The 27,189-nt window shown below is 43.4% G+C and overlaps 1 protein-coding gene across 3 annotated transcripts in view; it reads left to right on the plus strand.

Moving 5' to 3' along the window:
- Positions 1-27,189, plus strand: part of LOC129841026 (lipopolysaccharide-responsive and beige-like anchor protein) — a 329,530-nt gene that overhangs the window by 71,688 nt on the left and 230,653 nt on the right. For all 3 annotated transcript variants that reach the window (XM_055909138.1, XM_055909136.1, XM_055909137.1), the window contains exons 11-22: positions 11,858-11,991; positions 12,472-12,580; positions 13,040-13,192; positions 13,903-14,071; positions 14,479-14,558; positions 14,695-14,757; positions 15,702-15,799; positions 16,633-16,725; positions 18,442-18,550; positions 19,572-19,653; positions 22,186-22,309; positions 22,990-23,182. In XM_055909138.1, coding sequence (XP_055765113.1) covers positions 11,858-11,991; positions 12,472-12,580; positions 13,040-13,192; positions 13,903-14,071; positions 14,479-14,558; positions 14,695-14,757; positions 15,702-15,799; positions 16,633-16,725; positions 18,442-18,550; positions 19,572-19,653; positions 22,186-22,309; positions 22,990-23,182 — 1,407 coding nt within the window. The remainder of the gene's footprint in view (positions 1-11,857; positions 11,992-12,471; positions 12,581-13,039; positions 13,193-13,902; positions 14,072-14,478; positions 14,559-14,694; positions 14,758-15,701; positions 15,800-16,632; positions 16,726-18,441; positions 18,551-19,571; positions 19,654-22,185; positions 22,310-22,989; positions 23,183-27,189) is intronic.

Consider the following 27,189-nt stretch of genomic DNA (forward strand, 5'->3'; position numbering starts at 1 on the left):
CTTCATACACACACACCTACACACACACACACACACACCTACACACACACACACACACCTTCATACACACACACCTACACACACACACACACACACCTACACACACACCTTCATACACATATACACACACCTTCATACACATATACACACACCTTCATACACATATACACACACCTTCCTACACACACCTACACACACCTACACCTACACCTACACACACACACACACACACACACACACACACACACACACACACACACACACACACACACACACACACACACACACACACACACACACACACACACACACACACCTACACACACACCTACACACACACCTACACACACCTACACACCTACACACACACACACCTACACACCTACACACACACACACCCACACACCTACACACCTACACACACACACACACACACACACATACACACACCTTCATACACATACACACACACCTTCATACACACACACACACACCTTCATACACATATACACACACCTTCATACACATTGACACATACACACACCTTCATACACATATACACACACCTTCATACACATATACACACACCTTCATACACATATACACACACCTTCCTACACACACCTACACCTACACACACCTACACACACCTACACCTACACCTACACACCTACACCTACACACCTACACCTACACACCTACACCTACACACACACACCTACACACACACACCTACACACACACACCTACACACACACACCTACACACACACACCTACACACACACACACCTACACACACCTACACACACCTACACACCTACACACCTATACACCTATACACCTATACACACACACACACACACACACACACACACACACACACACACACACACACACACACACACACACACACACCTTCATACACATACACATACACACACCTTCATACACACACACACACACCTTCATACACACACACACACACCTTCATACACATACACACACCTTCATACACACATACACACACCTTCATACACATAGACACACACCTTCATACACACATACACACACCTTCATACACATAGACACACACCTTCATACACATAGACACACACTTTCATACACATACACACACACACCTACACACACCTACACACACCTACACACACCTACACACACCTACACACACCTACACACACCTACACACACCTACACACACACATACACACACCTACACACACACATACACACACACACCTTCATACACATACACACACACACCTTCATACACATACACACACACACCTTCATACACATACACACACACACCTTCATACACATACACACACACACCTTCATACACATACACACACACACCTTCATACACATAGACACACACCTTCATACACATACACACACACCTTCATACACACCTTCATACACATATACACACACTTTCATACACATAGACACACACACACCTTCATACACATAGACACACACCTTCATACACATAGACACACACTTTCATACACATACACACACACACCTACACACACCTACACACACCTACACACACACCTACACACACACCTACACACACACCTACACACACATACACACACACATACACACACACATACACACACACACACATACACACACACACCTTCATACACATACACACACACACCTTCATACACATACACACACACACACCTTCATACACACACACCTTCATACACATAGACACACACTTTCATACACACACACACACACACACACACACACACACACACACACACACACACCATCATACACACACACACACACACACACACACCTTCATACACACACACACACACACACACCTTCATACACACACACACACACACACACCTTCATACACACACACACACACACACACCTTCATACACACACACACACACACACACCATCATACACACACACACACTTTCATACACACACACACACACACACACACACACACACACACACACACACACACACACACACACACACACACACACACACACCTACACACACCTACACACACCTACACACCTACACACCTACACACACCTACACACCTACACACACACACACACATACACACACCTTCATACACATACAAACACACCTTCATACACACACACCTTCATACACACACACACACACACCTTCATACACATATACACACACCTTCATACACATTGACACACACTTTCATACACATTGACACACACTTTCATACACACACACACACACACACCTACACATACACACACCTTCATACACACACACCTACACACACACACACACACACCTACACACACACACACACACCTTCATACACACACACCTACACACACACACACACACACCTACACACACACCTTCATACACATATACACACACCTTCATACACATATACACACACCTTCATACACATATACACACACCTTCCTACACACACCTACACACACCTACACCTACACCTACACACACACACACACACACACACACACACACACACACACACACACACACACACACACACACACACACACACACACACACACACACACACACACACCTACACACACACCTACACACACCTACACACACCTACACACCTACACACACACACACCTACACACCTACACACCCACACACCCACACACCTACACACCTACACACACACACACACACACACACATACACACACCTTCATACACATACACACACACCTTCATACACACACACACACACCTTCATACACATATACACACACCTTCATACACATTGACACACACTTTCATACACATTGACACACACACACACCTACACATACACACACCTACACACACACACACACCTACACACACACACACACACCTTCATACACACACACCTACACACACACACACACCTACACACACACCTTCATACACATATACACACACCTTCATACACATATACACACACCTTCATACACATATACACACACCTTCATACACATATACACACACCTTCATACACATATACACACACCTTCCTACACACCTACACACACCTTCCTACACACACACACACCTACACACCTACACACACACACACACACACACATACACACACCTTCATACACATACAAACACACCTTCATACACACACACCTTCATACACACACACACACACACCTTCATACACATATACACACACCTTCATACACATTGACACACACTTTCATACACATTGACACACACTTTCATACACACACACACACACACACCTACACATACACACACCTTCATACACACACACCTACACACACACACACACACACCTACACACACACACACACACCTTCATACACACACACCTACACACACACACACACACACACACACACCTACACACACACCTTCATACACATATACACACACCTTCATACACATATACACACACCTTCATACACATATACACACACCTTCATACACATATACACACACCTTCCTACACACACCTACACACACCTACACCTACACCTACACACACCTACACCTACACCTACACACACACACACACACACACACACACACACACACACACACACACACACACACACACCTACACACCTACACACCTACACCTACACACACCTACACACACCTACACACCTACACACACACACCTACACACACACACCTACCCACACACCTACACACACACACACACACACACACACACACATACACACACCTTCATACACATACACACACACCTTCATACACACACACACACACCTTCATACACATACACACACCTTCATACACATTGACACACACTTTCATACACATTGACACACACACACACCTACACATACACACACCTTCATACACACACACCTACACACACACACACACCTACACACACACACACACACCTTCATACACACACACCTACACACACACACACACCTACACACACACCTTCATACACATATACACACACCTTCATACACATATACACACACCTTCATACACATATACACACACCTTCATACACATATACACACACCTTCCTACACACACCTACACACACCTACACCTACACACCTACACCTACACACACACACCTACACACACACACACACCTACACCTACACACACACACCTACACACACCTACACACACCTACACACACCTACACACACCTACACACACCTACACACACCTACACACCTACACACACCTACACACCTACACACACCTACACACCTACACACACCTATACACCTACACACACCTACACACACATACACATACACACACCTTCATACACATACACACACAACTTCATACACATTGACACACACTTTCATACACACACACACACACACACCTACACATACACACACCTTCATACACACACACCTACACACACACACACACCTACACACACACACACACACACCTTCATACACACACACCTACACACACACACACACACACCTACACACACACCTTCATACACATATACACACACCTTCATACACATATACACACACCTTCATACACATATACACACACCTTCATACACATATACACACACCTTCCTACACACACCTACACACACCTACACCTACACACCTACACCTACACACACCTACACCTACACACCCCTACACCTACACACACACACCTACACACACCTACACACACCTACACACACCTACACACACCTACACACACCTACACACCTACACACACCTACACACCTACACACACCTATACACCTACACACACCTATACACCTACACACACCTATACACACACACACATACACACACCTTCATACACATACACACACACCTTCATACACATACACACACACCTTCATACACACCTTCATACACATAGACACACACTTTCATACACACACACACACACCTACACATACACACACCTTCATACACACACACCTACACACACACACACACACACCTTCAAACACACACACCTACACACACACACACACACCTACACACACACACACACACCTTCATACACATACACACACCTTCATACACATATACACACACCTTCATACACATATACACACACCTTCATACACATATACACACACCTTCCTACACACACCTACACCTACACACACCTACACACACCTACACCTACACCTACACACCTACACCTACACACCTACACCTACACACACACACCTACACACACACACCTACACACACACACCTACACACACACACCTACACACACACACACACACACACCTACACACCTACACACCTACACCTACACACACCTACACACACCTACACACCTACACACACACACCTACACACACACACACCCACACACCTACACACACACACACACACACACACACACACATACACACACCTTCATACACATACACACACACCTTCATACACACACACACACACCTTCATACACATACACACACCTTCATACACATTGACACACACTTTCATACACATTGACACACACACACACCTACACATACACACACCTTCATACACACACACCTACACACACACACACACCTACACACACACACACACACCTTCATACACACACACCTACACACACACACACACCTACACACACACCTTCATACACATATACACACACCTTCATACACATATACACACACCTTCATACACATATACACACACCTTCATACACATATACACACACCTTCCTACACACACCTACACACACCTACACCTACACACCTACACCTACACACACACACCTACACACACACACACACCTACACCTACACACACACACCTACACACACCTACACACACCTACACACACCTACACACACCTACACACACCTACACACACCTACACACCTACACACACCTACACACCTACACACACCTACACACCTACACACACCTATACACCTACACACACCTACACACACATACACATACACACACCTTCATACACATACACACACAACTTCATACACATTGACACACACTTTCATACACACACACACACACACACCTACACATACACACACCTTCATACACACACACCTACACACACACACACACCTACACACACACACACACACACCTTCATACACACACACCTACACACACACACACACACACCTACACACACACCTTCATACACATATACACACACCTTCATACACATATACACACACCTTCATACACATATACACACACCTTCATACACATATACACACACCTTCCTACACACACCTACACACACCTACACCTACACACCTACACCTACACACACCTACACCTACACACCCCTACACCTACACACACACACCTACACACACCTACACACACCTACACACACCTACACACACCTACACACACCTACACACCTACACACACCTACACACCTACACACACCTATACACCTACACACACCTATACACCTACACACACCTATACACACACACACATACACACACCTTCATACACATACACACACACCTTCATACACATACACACACACCTTCATACACACCTTCATACACATAGACACACACTTTCATACACACACACACACACCTACACATACACACACCTTCATACACACACACCTACACACACACACACACACACCTTCAAACACACACACCTACACACACACACACACACCTACACACACACACACACACCTTCATACACATACACACACCTTCATACACATATACACACACCTTCATACACATATACACACACCTTCATACACATATACACACACCTTCCTACACACACCTACACCTACACACACCTACACACACCTACACCTACACCTACACACCTACACCTACACACCTACACCTACACACACACACCTACACACACACACCTACACACACACACCTACACACACACACCTACACACACACACCAACACACACACACCTACACACACCTACACACACCTACACACACCTACACACACCTACACACCTATACACCTATACACACACACACACACACACACACACACACACACACACACACACACACACACACACACACACACACACCTTCATACACACACACACACACCTTCATACACATACACACACCTTCATACACACATACGCACACCTTCATACACATAGACACACACCTTCATACACACATACACACACCTTCATACACATAGACACACACCTTCATACACATAGACACACACTTTCATACACATACACACACACACCTACACACACCTACACACACCTACACACACCTACACACACCTACACACACCTACACACACCTACACACACCTACACACACCTACACACACCTACACACACCTACACACACACATACACACACCTACACACACACATACACACACACACCTTCATACACATACACACACACACCTTCATACACATACACACACACACCTTCATACACATACACACACACACCTTCATACACATACACACACACACCTTCATACACATAGACACACACCTTCATACACATACACACACACCTTCATACACACCTTCATACACATATACACACACTTTCATACACATAGACACACACACACCTTCATACACATAGACACACACCTTCATACACATAGACACACACTTTCATACACATACACACACACACCTACACACACCTACACACACCTACACACACCTACACACACACCTACACACACACCTACACACACATACACACACACATACACACACACATACACACACACACACATACACACACACACCTTCATACACATACACACACACACCTTCATACACATACACACACACACCTTCATACACACACACCTTCATACACATAGACACACACTTTCATACACACACACACACACACACACACACACACACACACACACACACACACACACACACACACACACACACACACACACACACACCTTCATACACACACACACACACACACACCTTCATACACACACACACACACACCTTCATACACACCTTCATACACATAGACACACACCTTCATACACAGACACACACTTTCATACACACACACACACACACACACACACACACACACACACACACACACACACACACACACACACACACACACACACACCTTCATACACACCTTCATACACACACACACACACACACCTTCATACACACCTTCATACACATAGACACACACCTTCATACACATAGACACACACTTTCATACACATAGACACACACTTTCATACACATAGACACACACTTTCATACACATACACACACACCTTCATACACATACACACACACCTTCATACACATACACACACACCTTCATACACATACACACACACCTTCATACACATACACACACACCTTCATACACACCTTCATACACATATACACACACTTTCATACACATAGACACACACTTTCATACGCACACACACACACACACACACACACACACACACACACACACACACACACACACACACCTTCACACACCTTCACACACCTTCACACACCTTCACACACACACCTACACCTACACACACCTACACACACTCACCTACACCTACACACACACCTACACATACCTACACACACACACACCTACACATACACACACACACACCTACACATATACACACCTACACATATACACACCTACACATACACACACATACACCTACACCTACACACACATACACACACCTACACATACACACACATACACACACATACACATACCTATGCACACACCTACACATACACACACCTTCATACAGGTAATGAAGCACCTCCATCAGGCTCTATCTACTTCTAATTAAAGGAAAAGTTCACCCATTTTGAATGTTATATTGTTTTTGTGCATCTCTGAGTGATGTTCTATCGATTCCCTGTGTCAGTTCATGATTTCATTGCCATTCAAGCAGGCAGAAATCCGTCTGGTATGACGTAGCACCGTGATAAAGTCTCTCACTACACTGGAAGTTAATAGGAATACGACTTTTAGATCGCGAAAATGTCTATTGTACAGGTCAGATTTCAATACTGGCCGATGTCGTAATTCGGGAGGATGTCTTCTCTCCAATGAGCCATTGATCATATTTCTGTGATATTCCTACCTCTAGAAATGTGTAATTTAATTGAGAGTCTAGCACATTTTCCCCATTTTGCCTGCCTCTTTAGTCCAGAGTGCATTGCATGGTGCCGTTGTCGTAGAGATTAGAGAAAGGAGATAGGAATTCAATGACAGTCTGCTGGTTGGGAATGTATCCAACTCCTTGTCCCAGAATCGCCCAGAATGCACCGCGCGGCCCATTGATGTAGCATGGGCAACGTTTCCCATCTCCTCAAAAGTATATCTGCCCGTACAAATTTCAGACTCCACTCTGTGAGGCAGTATCTTAGTCTATGCCGGTCTGACTTTGCTCATCCAAATATTTATATATTTTTAATTCCATTCCTTTACTTTAGATTTGTGTGTGTTGTTTTTGAAATGGTTAGATATTACTTGTTAGATATTACTTGTTAGACATTACTGCACTGTTGGAGCTAGAAACACAAGAATTTCGCTACACCTGCAATAACATCTGCTAAACACGTGTATGTGACAAATAGAATTTGATTTGACATCTGCAGGTTGAACATAGTTAGGTTGTAGTCCTAACATTGATAGTGCAGTTTGTTTAGGGGATTTTAGTTAACTAGCTACTTCACATGCTGATTTTGCGTTTGGTATTATTGTGTGTAGCTACGTTTGCTAGCTAGCTATCCAGCCAGCCCATAGAGAGCATTGCATTGTGGATTTTGTAGTAGACTTGAGCTACAACAGACTTCCACAACGATTTTCCATGTTGCTACCAACCTTATTATAATGCTCAAATGAAACATTTGTTCACAAAAAATATTGTTCTCACATAGTCGTGTTATTTAACACTGTAAATGAAGGGAATGAGTGTTTTTGGGTGGATTGTTCCTTTAAGATAGAGGTGAGAATGAACCACACTGCACCTGGCTGGCTAGCAGGCTGGGAACAGAACACCACCCTGTTCTATTACAGAATTAGATCTGCCTACCAGTCATTTCTATATTGAACCAAGGTGGTGCTTCCTGAGTTTTCTTTAAGCACTTTATTATATTATGCAATACTTTATTTGACCCTGTAGTTACTGAGGATGATGAGTTAATTTATTTATGAGATAAAGTAAATTGGCACGTTCTGGTGGCTACGTGTTACCATGTAAGTTCTAGGTAGCAACAACTAGATGACAAGTACTGTAATGAAAGTGCTTCAGAAATGTATTTCTCTCCAACTCTCATTCAAATCCATGTTTTTGACTTTCTTTATCGCAGAAGGACGTCTGCACGCCTGATTAAATGCACATTAGGAAGACCTTGGCAGCACACACACACACAAACACACACACACACACACACACACACACACACACACACACACACACACACACACACACACACACACACACACACACACACACACACACACACACACACACACACACACAGCTGTCCTTTTTATTGAATTACTTTGAATCCTCCTATTGTCTCTCTCACTGTAATTGAGTTTGTCTCTGAGCCTCACAGCGCGTTTAGTCAACGCATGAGCTCCTTTGTCTTTCTGAGGCAGCTCGGCCTGTACGTTTGTACACGCACGCACGCACACACACAGACCCCATCGCCTATAGACTAATCATTTCCTATATTCTTCCGCATTCCCTCTATTTAGGTCAACTTGTTTAGTATTTGTTAGCACATTGTCTGTCTTCCGTACATGGACATGTGTCTGTAGGTTAGTGTCCTCTACGTATGTGTTCACAATGACTAATGGCTTGTTTAGTCGGTAGACAGAACCGTAAACGCATGAGGAAAAGGGCCTTGCTCATAATAGCACATTTAGCTACTGTGGGATCTGACAGGAAGAAATGTCGAAAATTTTCTGTCCACAGAACTCATTTAGCAAAACCCTCATCAGGGTAAACGGACTAGACACCTGAGCCATGTTGCCTCAGAGACTAACTCATCGTCGCGGTAACGCGCCTGCCACTCAGCCCGTCACCGTTAGCGACAGGTGTAATAGTGCTGTAAAGGAGACAGATGTTCTGAGGCGTTATACTGTTTCAACACCACACCAGATGTACAAGGGAGAAATGTGACACCGCCTCCAATCCGCGCTGTTTTCCACCTGAGACGAAAGCAGAAACAGACTGCCAAGACCCAGCCTTTGTCTACAGGCCATAGGGTTCTGATAGGGTTCTGATTCTACCGTACTAGCTTTAAGCACCAGCTGTCAGAGCAGCTCACAGATTACTGCACCTGTACATAGCCCATCTATAATTTAGCCCAAATAACTACCTCTCCCCCTACTGTTATTTATTTATTTATTTTGCTCCTTTGCACCCCATTATTTCTCTCTCTACTTTGCACATTCTTCCACTGCAAATCTACCATTCCAGTGTTTTACTTGCTATATTGTATTTACTTCGCCACCATGGCCTTTTTTTGCCTTTACCTCCCTCATCTCCCCTCACTTGCTCACATTGTATATAGACTTATTTTTCTACTGTATTATTGACTGTATGTTTGTTTTACTCCATGTGTAACTCTGTGTTGTACGAGTCGAACTGCTTTGCTTCATCTTGGCCAGGTCGCAATTGTAAATGAGAACTTGTTCTCAACTTGCCTACCTGGTTAAATAAATAAAAATTATACCCCTGATCCTTGTGTATGTATTCCTCCCTTCTTCAGGATGTGAAGGCTGTGGTGACCCACTCGGTCCAGAGTGCCATCCACTCCATCGGGGGAGTGCAGGTCCTCTTCCCCCTGTTTGCACAGCTGGATCACCTCCAGCACACCAGCGATGAACTGGACACCTCTGTCTGGTAGGGGACTACTGTCTTTTGATTCATCGATTGATTGACTTTATTCAATTCTTTTAAAATACTGTACACATCTGTGCGTAGCCATGTGGGAGGAAGTGCATTGGGTTGGTGGGGCTGTGTTTGAACTCGCCCCGCAGTCTAGAGTATTTTGCTTTCACTAAGTAGAAGTTGTTTTGCTAATTCAACGGATTCAACCATGCATGACGGCAGCGCAAATGGCATAATGTTGTCTTGTCCTACTAAACCTGGATACCAGTTGTGAATATTACTGCCCCTGGTCCTTGAGTAATGTTCTCAATCATGGCTTTGTGGCTTTGGTCTGCCCTCAAGGGGAAGGTGTTGCATAGATTGTGTTCTCACAGCAGAATGGTAGAATGTTGACACCCTCATTATATTAGACAATTGCTATAGGATATACCCTGTAAGGGGCAAGTCTTACTCAGCAGCTAACCACTCTCTCGCTCTCTCTCCCCCCCCCAGTTGCACTTTGCTATCCTTTGTGATGGAGCTGCTGAAGAACTCTGTGGCTATGCAAGAGCAGGTCCTGGCCTGCAAGGGCTTCCTGGTCATCGGTTACACCCTGGAGAAGGTGAGAGACGTGATACACACAACACCCCCCTCGCCAGAGACACATTCACACTCCGCAGTCTTCCTCTCGTCTGTCCTAATTGCTGTTCTGTGCTGAAATTGGAAGGTGGATAATATGATTTCCCGGCACTCTGTCCATTACATCAGAGAGGAGCAGATATTGAGCTGTCTGTCCTTCAGCCTCAGTGCTGTGCCCTCCAATTCCATACTGCATTTGTCTGTTCTGAGACCAGTGCAAAACGCCCCTACATCTGGTAGCTTGTTGATTGTGTCCGCGTGTGTGTGGTCAGGTATATAGGTTACTCTAAAAGTCTATTTACATCTAAGGCCCTAATTGCTTTTCCCCCCCTTAGCTGCATTTAGAGGTTACAGCTGACGTGGGCTTGTAACAGAGTTAACCTGATTCACCTTTCTCTCTGTGGGTGTCCTCTGCTCCCTTCCACTCCTCCCTCCTCTGTAGTCTTCCAAGGTGCATGTGACTCGGCCCGTGCTGGACATCGTGCTGGCCTTCGCCCGTTACCTCAGCAACCTGCAGAACGGCGTCCTGCTGCTCAAGCAGCTGTGTGACCACATCCTGTTCAACCCTGCCATCTGGATTCATGCCCCTGCCAAGGTAAGAGAGGAGAGGTACTGGCACAGGAACACACACATGTGCAGGCAGGTAGACGCATGCACGGTGACACACACATGCACGGTGACACACAGTCAAGGACACAGTTGTGCAGGCAGGTAGGCACATGAAGGCACACACTCATGCACGGACACATGTGACGTGTAGACAGGCACACACACCCACCCACCTCTGTCCATCCCACCATCATCCTTTCATGCTCTAGTCCTTGTATCTCTCCTCCCGTACATGAGAGCAACAGCCCAGCGTTCAGTAGGTTAGGCTATTGGATTTTATTTCTGCCTCACCTCATGCTGGGGTTTTCACGTCAAATCAAATGTTGTTTGTCACATGCCCTGAATGTAGACCTTACAGTGAAATGCTTACTTACAAGCCCTTAACCAACAATGCAGTTTTAAGAAAGATAAGTGTTAAGTAAAAAATATACAAGTAAAAAAGTAAAAAAGTAAAGTAAAAAAAAGTAAAAGTAAAGTAAAGTAAAAAATAAATAAGTAAAAAATAAAATAATAATAATAATGTATGAAGTAACAAATAATTAAAGAGCTGTAGTAAAATAACAATAGCGAGGCTGTATACAGGGGGTACCGGTAGAGAGTCAATGTGCGGGGGCACCGGTTAGTCGAGTGCGTGTGTTCTTACGTGTGTGTGTGTGTGTGTGTGTGTGTGTGTGTGTGTGCGCATTCACCCCCCAGGTGCAGTTGGTGTTGTACACTTACCTGTCAACCGAGTTCATCAGCACGGTGACCATCTACAACGCCATCCGCAGGGTGGGCACGGTACTGCAGGTCATGCACACGCTCAAGTACTACTACTGGGTCGTCAACCCCCAGGACCGCAGCGGAGTCACGCCCAAGGGCCTCGGTAGGAGAACACACACATGCCTCCCTACACACACACACACACACACACACCGCACTCTTTCATATTTCCACTAACACACACTTTTCTACACACACTGATACAGACCGATACCTCTCCTCCCCCAGACCAGTGTTGCCATGGAATTGAGCAGCACGCTACTTTTGCTGTGTGGAACTGGGTCCATCATCCAGTCCTGTGTGTCCCCTGCAGAATGTGCTTTCCTGTCCTTCTTGTACCCCTATGTTGTTTGCTAAACCTAGAATAAACATTTTGTATTATCTACCTACAGCTGTGCACTCTGCATCGCGTCCTAAATAACATCCTTTTGAAAACAGACCTTCTCTAATGACTTTGTCCCTGCGTGTCTGCGTGTGTGCGTGTCTGTCGTTGTGTGTCTGTGTGTGTAGACGGTCTGAGACCAAATCAGAAGGAGATCCACTCTATCAGAGCTTTTCTGCTGCTGTTTGTGAAACAACTCATAATGAAGGTGAGTGTGTATGTAATGAGAATCTCGTACGATATTAAAAATAATATATATATTTTGCCTTTTACACCTCATGTTAATCTACAATAACTATGATCGGTGAAGAGTTAGATTTCTGTTCTGTACTCTCTATTTTCAGGATTACGGAGTGAAGGAAGACGAGCTTCAGAGTATTCTCAACTACCTGCTCACCATGCATGAGGTTAGTACTAAAAGATCATTCAAAATGTCATGTCCTATACAGTGCACTACTTTTATACAATACATACTTTATTGTAAAAAAACAGCAACATTTGTGTGAAGAGTATGCCGCTCAGCGGTATCCACTCTCCTGTAATTCCTGTTCATCTTTACTCGATGCGCCTTTACAGTTTTGAGGTATATAACTGCCCACTAGGTGGCACTCTAAGCCAACAGCTCCGGCCTCCCAGACCCTCTCTCCGCTCTACTATAGATACAGAGCAATCACACTGGGCCGGGGAAACGACCAGGCTCTTTTTAACCGTTGCCAAGTTTCACCAAGCCCTCCCTCGCAGAAGCCTCTGTGTTTACACTGCAGTGATGCATAGAGAAATAATGGTGCTGTAAAACAAGCAGGAATAATCCCTGCAGGAACAAGGGGATTAACCGCTTTCCCTCGGGAGTTCTACAGTCTTCTATGGATTGTTCATTCATCAGATAATTCCGTTGTTTCCGTGTATTATTCATTCCATCAACATTTGTTATCAATGACTAATGGTCTGTTTCCGTAGCGACCATTACTAATCAAGATGGAAACTGGTTTGATCTTTGATGTTGTGTGTCACCAATTAATCAATAATTAGTGCGAAAATAAACAGTATTAATTATTGCACTTACATGGTCAATGCCTGTGTTTGTGGGTACTCTGCATCCATGTGGGTGTCTGTACAGTAGGGTGTGTTTTGGTGTCTGCTTCATGATGATACATGGTGTAACAGCACACCCACTAGCCACACTATTCATCTCTCGTTGGGTTGCATGACTCCACAGTGAAAGGCGATGCTAATTGCGAGCCCATTAGTGCGCGCACACACACTATTTATCATATTGCTAATAATGCTAACAACAAGGCCTCCTCCATGATCTGATTCATTCAATTCAGTACAACTTTATTTATTTTCCCAGGACGATAATCTAATGGATGTGCTTCAGCTGCTGGTGGCTCTGATGTCGGAGCATCACGGCTCCATGGTGCAGGCCTTTGATCAGCGCAACGGAGTTCGGTGAGCTTCAGGAATAGATTGACCCACCACCCATCATAGAACTTCAATGGGAATTACGTTCTAGTCATTTGACTTCTATGACGGTACTGTAACTATAGCGTCATCTCCCGTGGCGACGGGTGGCGCATACTCCACCACAGGCCCTGCGGCCTCTGAGAACAAGATCGTTGTGATGTTAGCCTACTTTGTGTGTGCCTTCCAAATGGTACCGTGTTACATTTGTAGTGCCAGAGACGGTACCCTATTTCCTGTATAATAGTGCACTACTTTTAACCAGAGGCTATAAAGGGACTAGGGTGCCATTTCAGACGCGCCCTTGTGGTTCTGTTTGTGTTTCATGAAGCCAAAATGAAGCCAGATGACACCGAGGCCAATAAAGATGGTTTACTGGCTTCATTTGATCCTTTATCTGCAGGACTATTGACATTCAGCGACGACGGCACACAAGATTTATGTCGCTTTTTTAGTCACCCTGTTTGCATTCTCTGTCACAGGGGGTTAAATGTAGTGTATCAACCATGCATGTCTGGGCTGGTGTCTGATATAGGCCCACTTTAAAGGCTTCTGAAAATCTTTGTCTGACACACATTTTGGGTGCCTTCTCATTTTACTAGCCACTCATAAAGGCTCCAACCACCTCTATTTTACGACCAAAGTAGATGTCCTATACAACTGTATAGTAGGTTCACAAAGTAGATATAATCTGTCATGAAGTGATTCTGTAAATGTTTGGTTCTGATACACTCTTAGTTTTTTAATAATTTGAGATGCTGTTAAATTTACTTAAATATGTTAAATTTGGTATTCATGTGTTTTTCTTTGTTTCTGTACAGGGCCATTTACAAGCTGCTGGCTTCCAAAAGTGAAGGAATCAGAGTTCAGGCACTCAAAGTCTTGGGCTACTTCCTCAAACACTTGCCCGCTAAGTAAGAACTCTAATATGTTACTGTCACTTACCTTGTACTCTTGTCTGTAGGATATTATTAAGAATTGTCCGTACGTTTGGTCACATAAAAGCACTCAATTCTGCCTTGGACATTAAAAGCATATTTGTTCCAGATTATAGAAGGACTCAGTTAGGCTCAGCCATTGATGTAATTATTCCAATTCTATAGTAATTTACCTTTAGGCGGCCAAAAGGGTTTTCAATTCAAAATGGCCTCTCCTCAGTTGTATATTTCTAAGAGCCAAATCCCATCATGTAGCTGAGTATCTACAGAGAAAAGGGTCTCATTCAGGTGGAGGTCGATGTCTAATCCTCGTTCAGCCTGCGTACTGTAGTAAAATGAATAGCTGGCGTTAAAGCCCTTTCTATTTCTCTCTCTCTGGAGAGTAAATTGCCTCTAGTTGTGTAGAAGTGTTTTAGATAACAAATTAGCCACTCGTAAGCCTCCTTTGGTTCAGCGACCAATTAAGATGTCAGAGTCGCAAGAAAACAGCCCATGATGAAATACAGTGCAGGTCTCATTGAGGCTCTATTTCCAATTCTACTGATTCCTTTTTGATCTCACAAACTTTTGATCAGTGGTAGTACATATACTCTAGCCTCATCCCCATCCTCATCCCCAGCGTCATCCTCATCCCCACAGTCATCCTCATCCCCACCGTCATCCTCACCCCCCCCCCCCCCCCATGGAATAAAAAACATTTCACTCTTTTTGTTGTTGTTACGGGAACACAGTCCAGCTTTCAACTTCCTATTGAAAGTTGGAATAGTAGAATGCACAAGGTGCAATTTCTAAATTGGGTCGTGCATCATCAGTTTTCCTCGTCATGTCAGTCATCACATACCTTAGAGAGCTATTTACAATTTGTCAGAAATGTCCAGATCAACTAGCCCATGTCAGCTAACATTTTTTAGCTAGGTTTTTTAGCCCATAGATTTTGTTGTAATGTTTGAGTCACAAAAATATCACATGAATGCACAATGGACATGCTTTAAAACTGCAACATTTGCTCTGCACCGCATGAAAAATACGCTTTAAATTTGCAACATTTTCTCTCTGCCAACAAGAGGTGACTGAACAGTTTGTCATAAACAGTGCTTGTGCCCTTAGAAATAGATGTGGGCATGTGTGTTGAGGATGTTCCCTAATGCTGGAAGGGGGCCTGAGAGAAAAAGTCTTAGACAGTCAGACTCTTTGCTGTCTGACTATACTAGCTTTATCATCCCAGAATATGTACAGATGAATGATACTCAGAGATGAAAGCTCTGAGGGATACTTGTCTTTGAAGGGTCCTGACAGGCCTCTGCAGGGGTGCATTTTTCAAATCTTTCAACTGTGTTCAATTGTGTTCTGATGCACTGGTAAGCTTACACAAGCGGTGGTTCACAAACATTCATAGTCCGTGACTCACCCTATGGCTTCTGGAATTTTCCTTGTCTGTCCTCAACCAGTCCTTGACCGGCAACCTAAAATGGAATATGTACTGCCCACCATTTTGGAAACATTGCTTGCTATACCATACAATGGTGCCAAGTAATGCTTTTGTGAATTTATAGTTAACTGTCTAGTTAAAATCTTTGCATGTAATTAAGTGCAACACGATACACTGATAGACTGTGGATACAGTGATCAATGTGCTGGTACCAAATGTCAGTGGATACTCACTGACCGTATGACCCTTGACCTTTGTTCCAGGAGGAAGTCAGAGGTCATGCTGGGTCACGGCCTCTTCTCCCTGCTCAACGAGCGACTGATGCTCCACTCCAACCAGTTCAGCATGACAACCTACAACGTGCTCTTCGAGGTCAGTTAGTCCCTCTCTCGTCTCTTCCTTGCCGTGTATGTGTAGGAGAGTCTATAAGAAAATGGAGTAGTTGATATACGAAGCAATTTTCTCTTTGCCTCCCCCTTTGCCTATAAATCCTAATACTAACTGCCCTCCATTTTGTATTTGCATTGGCTGATGATTTCCGTCACTGTATTAGTTCAGTTATACATGCACTGATTACACATGAATTCATTCCGAGAACACATTATTTAGATTAGAAGTGTGTTTTCTGAATTATTTAATGCTTTTATAGTTTGTTTGATTAAGTTGTATAGAACGCGTAGTTAGACTCTAGTTTTCCTGTGGCTAGCGTCAGCTCTAGCTATTCTCCTTCTGTCTGGACCTAAATAGCATATCCCTTCTGAAAACATTGCAGACCATTTTGAAGCATGATGTTCTATTATTACCCATTGGTAATGCCTTAACTTAAATGATGGTCATTTGTGTTAATGGACCTATGTTATAATGGCATAATTGCACACTATAATGGACATTAATGCACTCTATGTTAAACTCCACAGGAATCATGGACTTGTTGTATCTGACCCTGTAAATGATGTATTTTGACACACAGAAATATTTGGGATTGTCAGGAGACACTGGGGGAATTTCATGTATTCTCCTCTGCTGTTACTGTGAGATATTGCCGTCTATTCGATTCGGCACTGATTCTTGTTACATATTTCTTCTGTAAAGACTTGGTGAACACATACGAACATATGTGGATTTCTCTATGGCTCAATGTACCTCTTCCCTGGTGCTGTTAGTATGAGCTATAGATGCAGAAAAGTATTTATGTAAATCTTATTTCTCCCTTTTCTGTGCAGATCGTGGTTGAACTGAATACGTGTGACTGGAATTGCAATGTGGAACTCATGTACTTCTTGGTGCTGTTACTATGAGCTATAGATTCACATAAAAGTATTTATGGCTCTCCTCTGTTTCTCCCTCTTCTTTTCTCCCCGCGTCTCTTCTTTCTCTCTCTCCTTCTCTGTAGATCCTGACCGAGCAGATCTGCACTCAAGTGATCCATAAACAGCATCTGGACCCCGACTCCAATGTGAAGATTGTCAACCCGCGTGAGTCACCCCTCGGCACCCTACCGCTAAATAAATCACCTTTGCCTACCGCTGCATGCTTGACCAGACCTAGAGAGCCTCCTCTCCCTTACGGCCGGTGCCAGTGTTATATACTGGCCAACAAATGTGGAGCATAAATTGAGGCTACAAAACTATACTACTCAAACGGTATGTGATCATATACGATTAGACTAATGGTGGTCTTGTTGGGCTATAAGATTCAGCTGGTACATTTTAATTCAATTCTTTTTTTGAAAAAATAATTAAAAAGAGTAGCTATTGAAAGAAAGAGAACTACTTAATGAAATGATATTGTGACAGTATATTTAAAAAAATAAAAATTGTTTCACAGCAAATTAAAGTTGTGAAATATCAGTTTTATTCAGTTGACGTTCACACAACAGCTGAAGTGGAACTGAATAAAATGAGTGCATCGTTAAAGACCTCATGAAATCAACACCAGGCCCTGCGGCATTATACATAATGTTAATAAGAAGACTTTTCCTAGTTTTGAAACTCAATTGTCATTTTTCAAAAGTAGGTATTAAGCCCATCTGGGACATGATGCAACAAGCTTACATGGCAATTTAATATTTCATCAAGTTGATATACTATTGCATTATGTGGTATTTTTAATAAGAGTTTAGAGGAACAGGAAGTTATAGTTCAAAATGTATCTCACAGACCATTTTACGTTTTTTCTTGGCAATTAGAAACATTTTAAAATTATGTTTGAATTATGACCCTGTCTTCTCCAAAGGGGTTCTCATTTGATGTTTATCTTTTTAATATTCTGATAATGTACACATACAGTAATTTAAAGTAATACTTCCAGAGATGTAGCTATTTCCCTTTTACTACCGGTGGCATATTTTTAATACATGCCTCATTAAGAGGGAAAACGTCCATGCTTAGTTTCTGTATGATGCAACGTAACAAGCTCATAGCAACCTCATTGCTTTGATCAATGTACTTGTCTCATCTTGTCCTAGTCTAGTATTTTCAGACCATTACTTACCTCTAATTTCACATGCCAGCTCAAAACCTTTTCATATGTGGGAGAATCAACTTCCCCAGCTGTGGCGGTGAGGGGGAAAAAACTGAGTCAGGCTGAAATCACAACTGAGGTTTACTTTAACCCTGCTCTAATCGTACAATTAAGCTCCATTTGTGTGTGTGCGTGTGTGTTACACATCACATAGTCACACATTGATTAGCATAGGCCCTTTATTGTGGTAAAGGCATCCAGTCGTGTGCTGCGTAAAATAGAGACAGTCCTATGTGCTTTTTGCATGTGAACTGAACACACTTTATGGGAGTTCTGAGCCATGGGAGCACCATGGAGTCTGTTTCTCCTTTACTGTAGCTGCCTGCGTTCTCTTCTTGATGTTATCTGCTCTGAAGCCTCAAAATGGGCCTGATTGCAGTCTTTAGTAACGTCAGAGCGAATCAAACAAACTAAGGAAGTACCGTTTCCCTTAAATTTACTCCATGGAAAGAACCCAAGACCAAATGGGGGGGAAAAGACCCCATACTCACATCCCTCCATCCCCCAGTAACATGCAGAGGTAATTTTCTGCCAGTGAGAGTTCAGTGATTCATAATTTGATTGACTAAGGCGTATAGAAACAACATAAACGTCTGGGCTGCGAGGGGTCCTTGTTGGTTACCATCGGTTACCACCAAGGTCCAAGACGACAAAGTGAAATCATAAACCCCCCCCCCTTCCTGACTCAAGCTAAATGGACACTGACATAGTCTATATAATTCATCTAAACAGCCAGTCTCTTTAGGTTAACCAGAGAAAGGGTTCCAGGAAGCCTGCATAGGACTTTGGCAGGCGTGGTACACAAACAAACACACACACGCACACAGACAGACACACACATCTCTGAGTTGAAACAATAGCAAACTTTGTTTGATCGTTTCCACCACATAGATGTTGAGGTGTCTGCTGACAGTCAAATCAAGATGGCTTGTGACACAATGATTCACACATGTTGAGATGAATTGTCTGATTGTGTTGTTGAATTGTGGTCTGACTCTTACTCCCTCTGCAATTGATTTGTTTCATGGAAAGTGTGTTCATTCAAAAATCCCTTATTTTTTTTTGCTGTTTAGGATATACAATTTGAGTCACTCATAGGGAGTAAAATGGTATTATTCGGTATCAATATTAGGATATTTTTAAATGTTTTAAAATCATTATTGTAGCATGTCACAATGTTCATACTACTTTCAAAACAATCAGAATTTATTTAAATTGATTCATTTATTTAAATGAATTCTCAGATTCTGTCTCTTGCTTAATCACTTCTTATTTGGTGAATCGGTATTAACAACTCCTTATTTTAATGAAGATATGATACTATGACAGACAACAGTCTGTTCTCTGCATTCCTCTGCTGACCGTCTGTTCTGTACGACCCGAGTCAGTAACCCTGCAGGGAAAGTAGTGCGTCTGTGTGTACTAAACCGTGTCAGACACCGTAACGGGGCATTAACAGAACGTGTTTTCCTGTGTTTTGACAGAGGTCCTGAAGGTGATCGCTGCCCTGCTGAAGAACTCTCCCCTCTCCCCAGAGAGCATGGAGGTGCGCAGGGTCTTCCTGTCAGACATGATCAAACTGTTCAATAACAGCAAAGATAACAGGAGGTAAGGAACGTCTCAGCCCTGAAGTATACTACCAATACACCACATTCTAGTACACTACATAGTACACTACGACAGGGTCTTCCTGTCAGACATGATCAATCTGTTCAATAACAGCATATATAACAGGAGGTAAGGAACGACTCAGCCCTGGAGTGGACTACACTACAACTACCATTCAACAAGAACTGGGTTCAAATAGAATTTGAAATCATTCAACTACTTTGAGGATTTGCTTGAGCCCGCCTGGAGTGCCAGGTGGGCGGAGCTTTGCAGTTTTGCGACTATTCCATTGGTTCAGTTGCGCCAGGCAACCTCAATCACGCTCAATCAATCCACTCTAGGGAGTATTTGGAAGGAAACAAATACTATTTGAACCCAGGTCTGCACCAATATCACTACAGTACAGCCCTCTGGTTGAGTTCAGTACAATGTTTTCCTGGCATACATCTCCCAGTTCCTCGTGCCGGCGCCATGCTGGGGCTTTACTGCAAGGAGGCCAACAAGCTTTGTCCTTCATATGCTCAGAGTACAGGATGTTTTGAAGATGTGTGATATTGTGTATCTGTACACTACATGAGTGTGCTGTCTATGTAGAATTGTTTTCAAATGTTTGTGTGTATGCACGCACATACAGTACTGAGTCTTCGGAGCGCTCATATCTCTGTGTGTATGTCTATCAGGAGCCTGCTGCAGTGCTCGGTGTGGCAGGATTGGATGCTCTCTCTGTGCTTCATCAACCCCAAGAGCAGCGAGGAGCAGAAGGTCACTGAGATGGTGTACGCCATCTTCCGCATCCTGCTCTACCACGCCATCAAGTACGAGTGGGGTGGCTGGCGCGTGTGGGTGGACACCTTGTCCATCACCCACTCCAAGGTCAGAGAGCTCATTAACCCCGTCAGACGGTCAACCAAACTCTGTCTCACAGAGAGACGCAGAGCTTCTGGATAGGTTTCTATACGTCTCTGTGGATTGTTGACTCATTCTCTTGCTCTTCCAATCTATTTGTTCTCTCTCTTCTCTTTTTAGCTACGTCCTTTTCTCTTTTCATTATTTTGTGAGCACACACACTCTCCCCCGCTCTCATTCACTCTCCTCTTACTTTCTCTTTCTTTAGCACTCTGAAATTAGACTCCACTCACCTCGCTGCCCTTTCTCCTACCTCAGCTTCTCCAGGGCGCTCAGCCGTCAAGATCTATCTCAAGTCTCTATCCAACCAGTCAGGGGCTTCCTTGTTTAAGTTTGATCCTGACATAATAACAGTCTCAGAGGAAATGTCCGAAGATCCCTCCTAGCCTCAATGACCCACTCATAGATTAATAGTGACTGACTAACAGAGAAGTGCCTCTCTCTCGGTGCCCATCAGATCCAGCCTGGTGGAAATCTTGTGCTGATTATGATGTGAAAACGGCAGTGTGCTGGCTTAATGGAATCAGTTCTTTTTCCTCTTCCATCCCTTCTAGTCATTTATTTATGTATAGAGTTTCCCACTCTTTAGTTAAACATAAACTACCGGTTCTTCTTATTTCAGAAACTCAATTTAAAAAAGGCTGTTTAAAAATGAATTGTTGATATTGGATTACGGTGCCAGGTTCCAATGCAGTGAAGTAATTTGGATTGTGGTGTGGGTGGTTTATAAAGCTTGGCAGATTGGAGGTTGGTTGAGGGAAACTAGGCTATTTTTGTGTTGAGGTGGATGTCTATGGAGTTCTGAGGATGTAGTGATGGATAAAGGCCACTGGGGGGCACAGTTACACCATTTGCCTCTGTCTCTCTCCTCAGGACTGGAGTTGGTTGGCTTGGTTGCACAGTATTTGCTAGGCCAAAAGCTGTCGACCTCAACATTTACGTAACCCACCTCAAACCTGTCCGTGTGTATCCAACCTAAAGGTTGTATGCGAAAAAAATACTTTGTATCCACTATCATATCTGACTGAAGGATTTCTCATATCATTGGTAAGGACAGTGCTGAGTAAATATGTAGTTGTGGGAAAAAAAGAAAAAAAAACTACAAAATAACATCACCGCCAATTCTGGCTAGACTGTTCCAAATTATTCTGCCGTTTCTGCATTTTTGCCTTGGACTTTAAGTGGCTTATCGCGACAGTCATTTTTCAGGCATTTCCTTTTTGTGATGTAATTTTGTACTATAGCTGTTGATAGACAAATGATTGGTACTGTTTCAATTCAGAGTTTTACACAAGCTTAAACATCAAATCACGAATATTGCTTTCTACACTGTAGACTATAACAGTAAATACACAGCATCTTATTTACTCACGAGACCTTAAAAATTCTCCATGAAAGCACACCATGAATGATTCTTCGCATATTTATTGATATATTGTATATTAAAGAATAGTTTTGCAGAAACATTACCCTTTTAAATTAGCTGCGAGCGGATGTGAAGACGCATGTTAAAAGTCATAGGCTTGTCCAATTGACATCAGTCCTGTGCAGTACAAAATAAACCCAAAGTGACTGTTTATTTGTAAATAACACCTTGTGTATTTAGGGTTGTGTGTCGCCCCGAGCTTATTGCTGTAGCACGTTGCACATGGCCACAATCACACGCTGTTCTGTAGTTTCACTTTACTACACTGCCACACCAGCCGCTGTGCAAAAAAAGTGTGCGAGTGAGCAGAGGAATTGATCATTCTCTTCAGTACTGGACAGATGGTAATTGCCCTTTTCCCATAATTGCACAAGATTAATGCTCTTGCTGCTTAGCTCTGTTTACAGTGCCCCAGCACTAATCTAAAAACAGCACCACACACACACACACACATACACACACACACACAGGGTCCATGCAGTGTTTGAATTGGGTATGTGCGGCGGGCACTAGCCATCCAGATACATGCATTTGCTCTAAAAAGAAAAAGCTGGAGAAACTCAATTGCAATTTTATTGTCCGGTTTGATAGATTTCCTGCCACCTCTGTAGCACCAGAGCTGTTTGTCACTGTTGCTCTCTCCTCCCACGGCTGCAGGGTGTGTGTGTGTGTGTGTGTGTGTGTGTGTGTCTACCACTCTCTCCCTCTACCCACACATTGTCTCCTCCTTCGCTCTGAGGCTTCTAGAAAGCCTATTCTGAACACATTGAATATTCATCCTTAGCTGCCTCAACAATCAGAGAAACAAGGCCTCATCAATTTAACCAGCCCACCGGGAGCATCCTGATAAATACAGACACACATTCAGAAATATCTACATACTGTATGCACACACCTTCTCCTATGCATCTAAGCCTCGATCCATTTCATTATTTATATGCAGCTTGGAACACATTGTGTACTTTACGCAATTGAAAAGAAGTGCCTCTGTTTCTTATGTGAATTTTTATGAAAATTGCATAAATTAATTTCTACATTTCCCACAAAAATAATGTTGTGTTGTGTTTTTAAGTCATATGATTTCTTATTACATGAACACTGAATCCTGTATCACTGATTTATTACTTACATTATTACAATGAAATCACCTCTGCCTGATGTAGTCTCCCTGCTCTTTTCAAATCAGCAATTCTGGATAAACAAGGTGATATTAAACATTGACTTATAGCCTCTTTTTAATCATAATGAGCAAACCTGTACACGTCAGTGGTGGAAAAGACTGAGTTTTCATCCTGCATCAATATTTACAGTAGTGGGTTAAATGAACTGTACTACAGTATATTTAACATGGCCAGAGGGCGAGAGAGAGGGTGAGAGAGGGAGATTTTCAGAAATTGCTTCCATCTTTCCTTGCCTGCCCAGACTGAGCTAAAGCAGCACTAGTCTAGATGACACCAGTTCAGGTGACTTACAGATCTCCCTATAGTCTGCTGCAGACTCCTGAATGGTCACCTGGGATAATATGAAATGATATGATTGGAGCACTGGGACCTGCTGGGTGACTTTAGTTGCAATTGGACATGAATGACCGTCTGGTATATCCTGTGTGTGTGCAGTCAAAGGTCACGCCTGTGTGTAACTGTTGGTTGTGTGGGGTGGGTGCACATGTGTATGAGAAGTATGATGAATGCACACCTTTCTGTATGACTGAACAAATATGTGAGTGTGTGTGTGCGCACCCATGTGTGTACACAAATGTGTGTGTCCTTTATCTGAGCCAGAGCAGCAGGAGGCTTTGTGCCGCAGTGTGAGCAGACCAGGCAGATGTTTCTGCAGGTGGGCCTGCTGACACACACACACACACACACACACACACACACACACACACACACACACACACACACACACACACACACACACACACACACACACACACACACACACACACACACACACACACACACACACACACACACAATGCCTTTCTCCCAGCTCTGCACACAAATGAGTTGGATTTGAGGAAGATTTGTAAATCAGTCATCAATGTGTGAAGGACTCCATACCCTTCTAGCTTCAACAGACAGCTTCTCTGTAGTATCCACCTTGTGGAAATGATCCTACATAAACAGATAAAGAGACATTAGTGCAGGAGTGCCTGTAAAGCAGAAGAAGCCAGATGGGGCTTTCAGATATAGTCCTATTTGAATCATGTCTATCTGTAGCTTTTTATTAGATCAATAGCAGCTTGTACACATTGCAAACTGTGTGTTTACTCTAATGTGGACGCTAGTTCTCTACGAGCAGCAGTTCACAAGACACAAGGGAGTATGGATCCACAGTACAAAGCCTCCCAGTACTGAGACTCAACATGTTGAGATGTAGCCTCCAGCCTCTCTCTCTATTGTTCAGCCTTCATGCAGAGATGGACACATCGACAACTCCACAAAGGAGAGGGAAGTGCAGGACATGGAGAACATTAACCAGGGCTGCTCACATGCACGGACACACACACACACACACACACACAACGGTCTACAGGACTTCTCAT

The sequence above is a fragment of the Salvelinus fontinalis genome, chromosome 42 (genome assembly GCF_029448725.1).
Source record: "Salvelinus fontinalis isolate EN_2023a chromosome 42, ASM2944872v1, whole genome shotgun sequence".
In the NCBI taxonomy this organism is placed as follows: Eukaryota; Metazoa; Chordata; class Actinopteri; order Salmoniformes; family Salmonidae; genus Salvelinus; species Salvelinus fontinalis.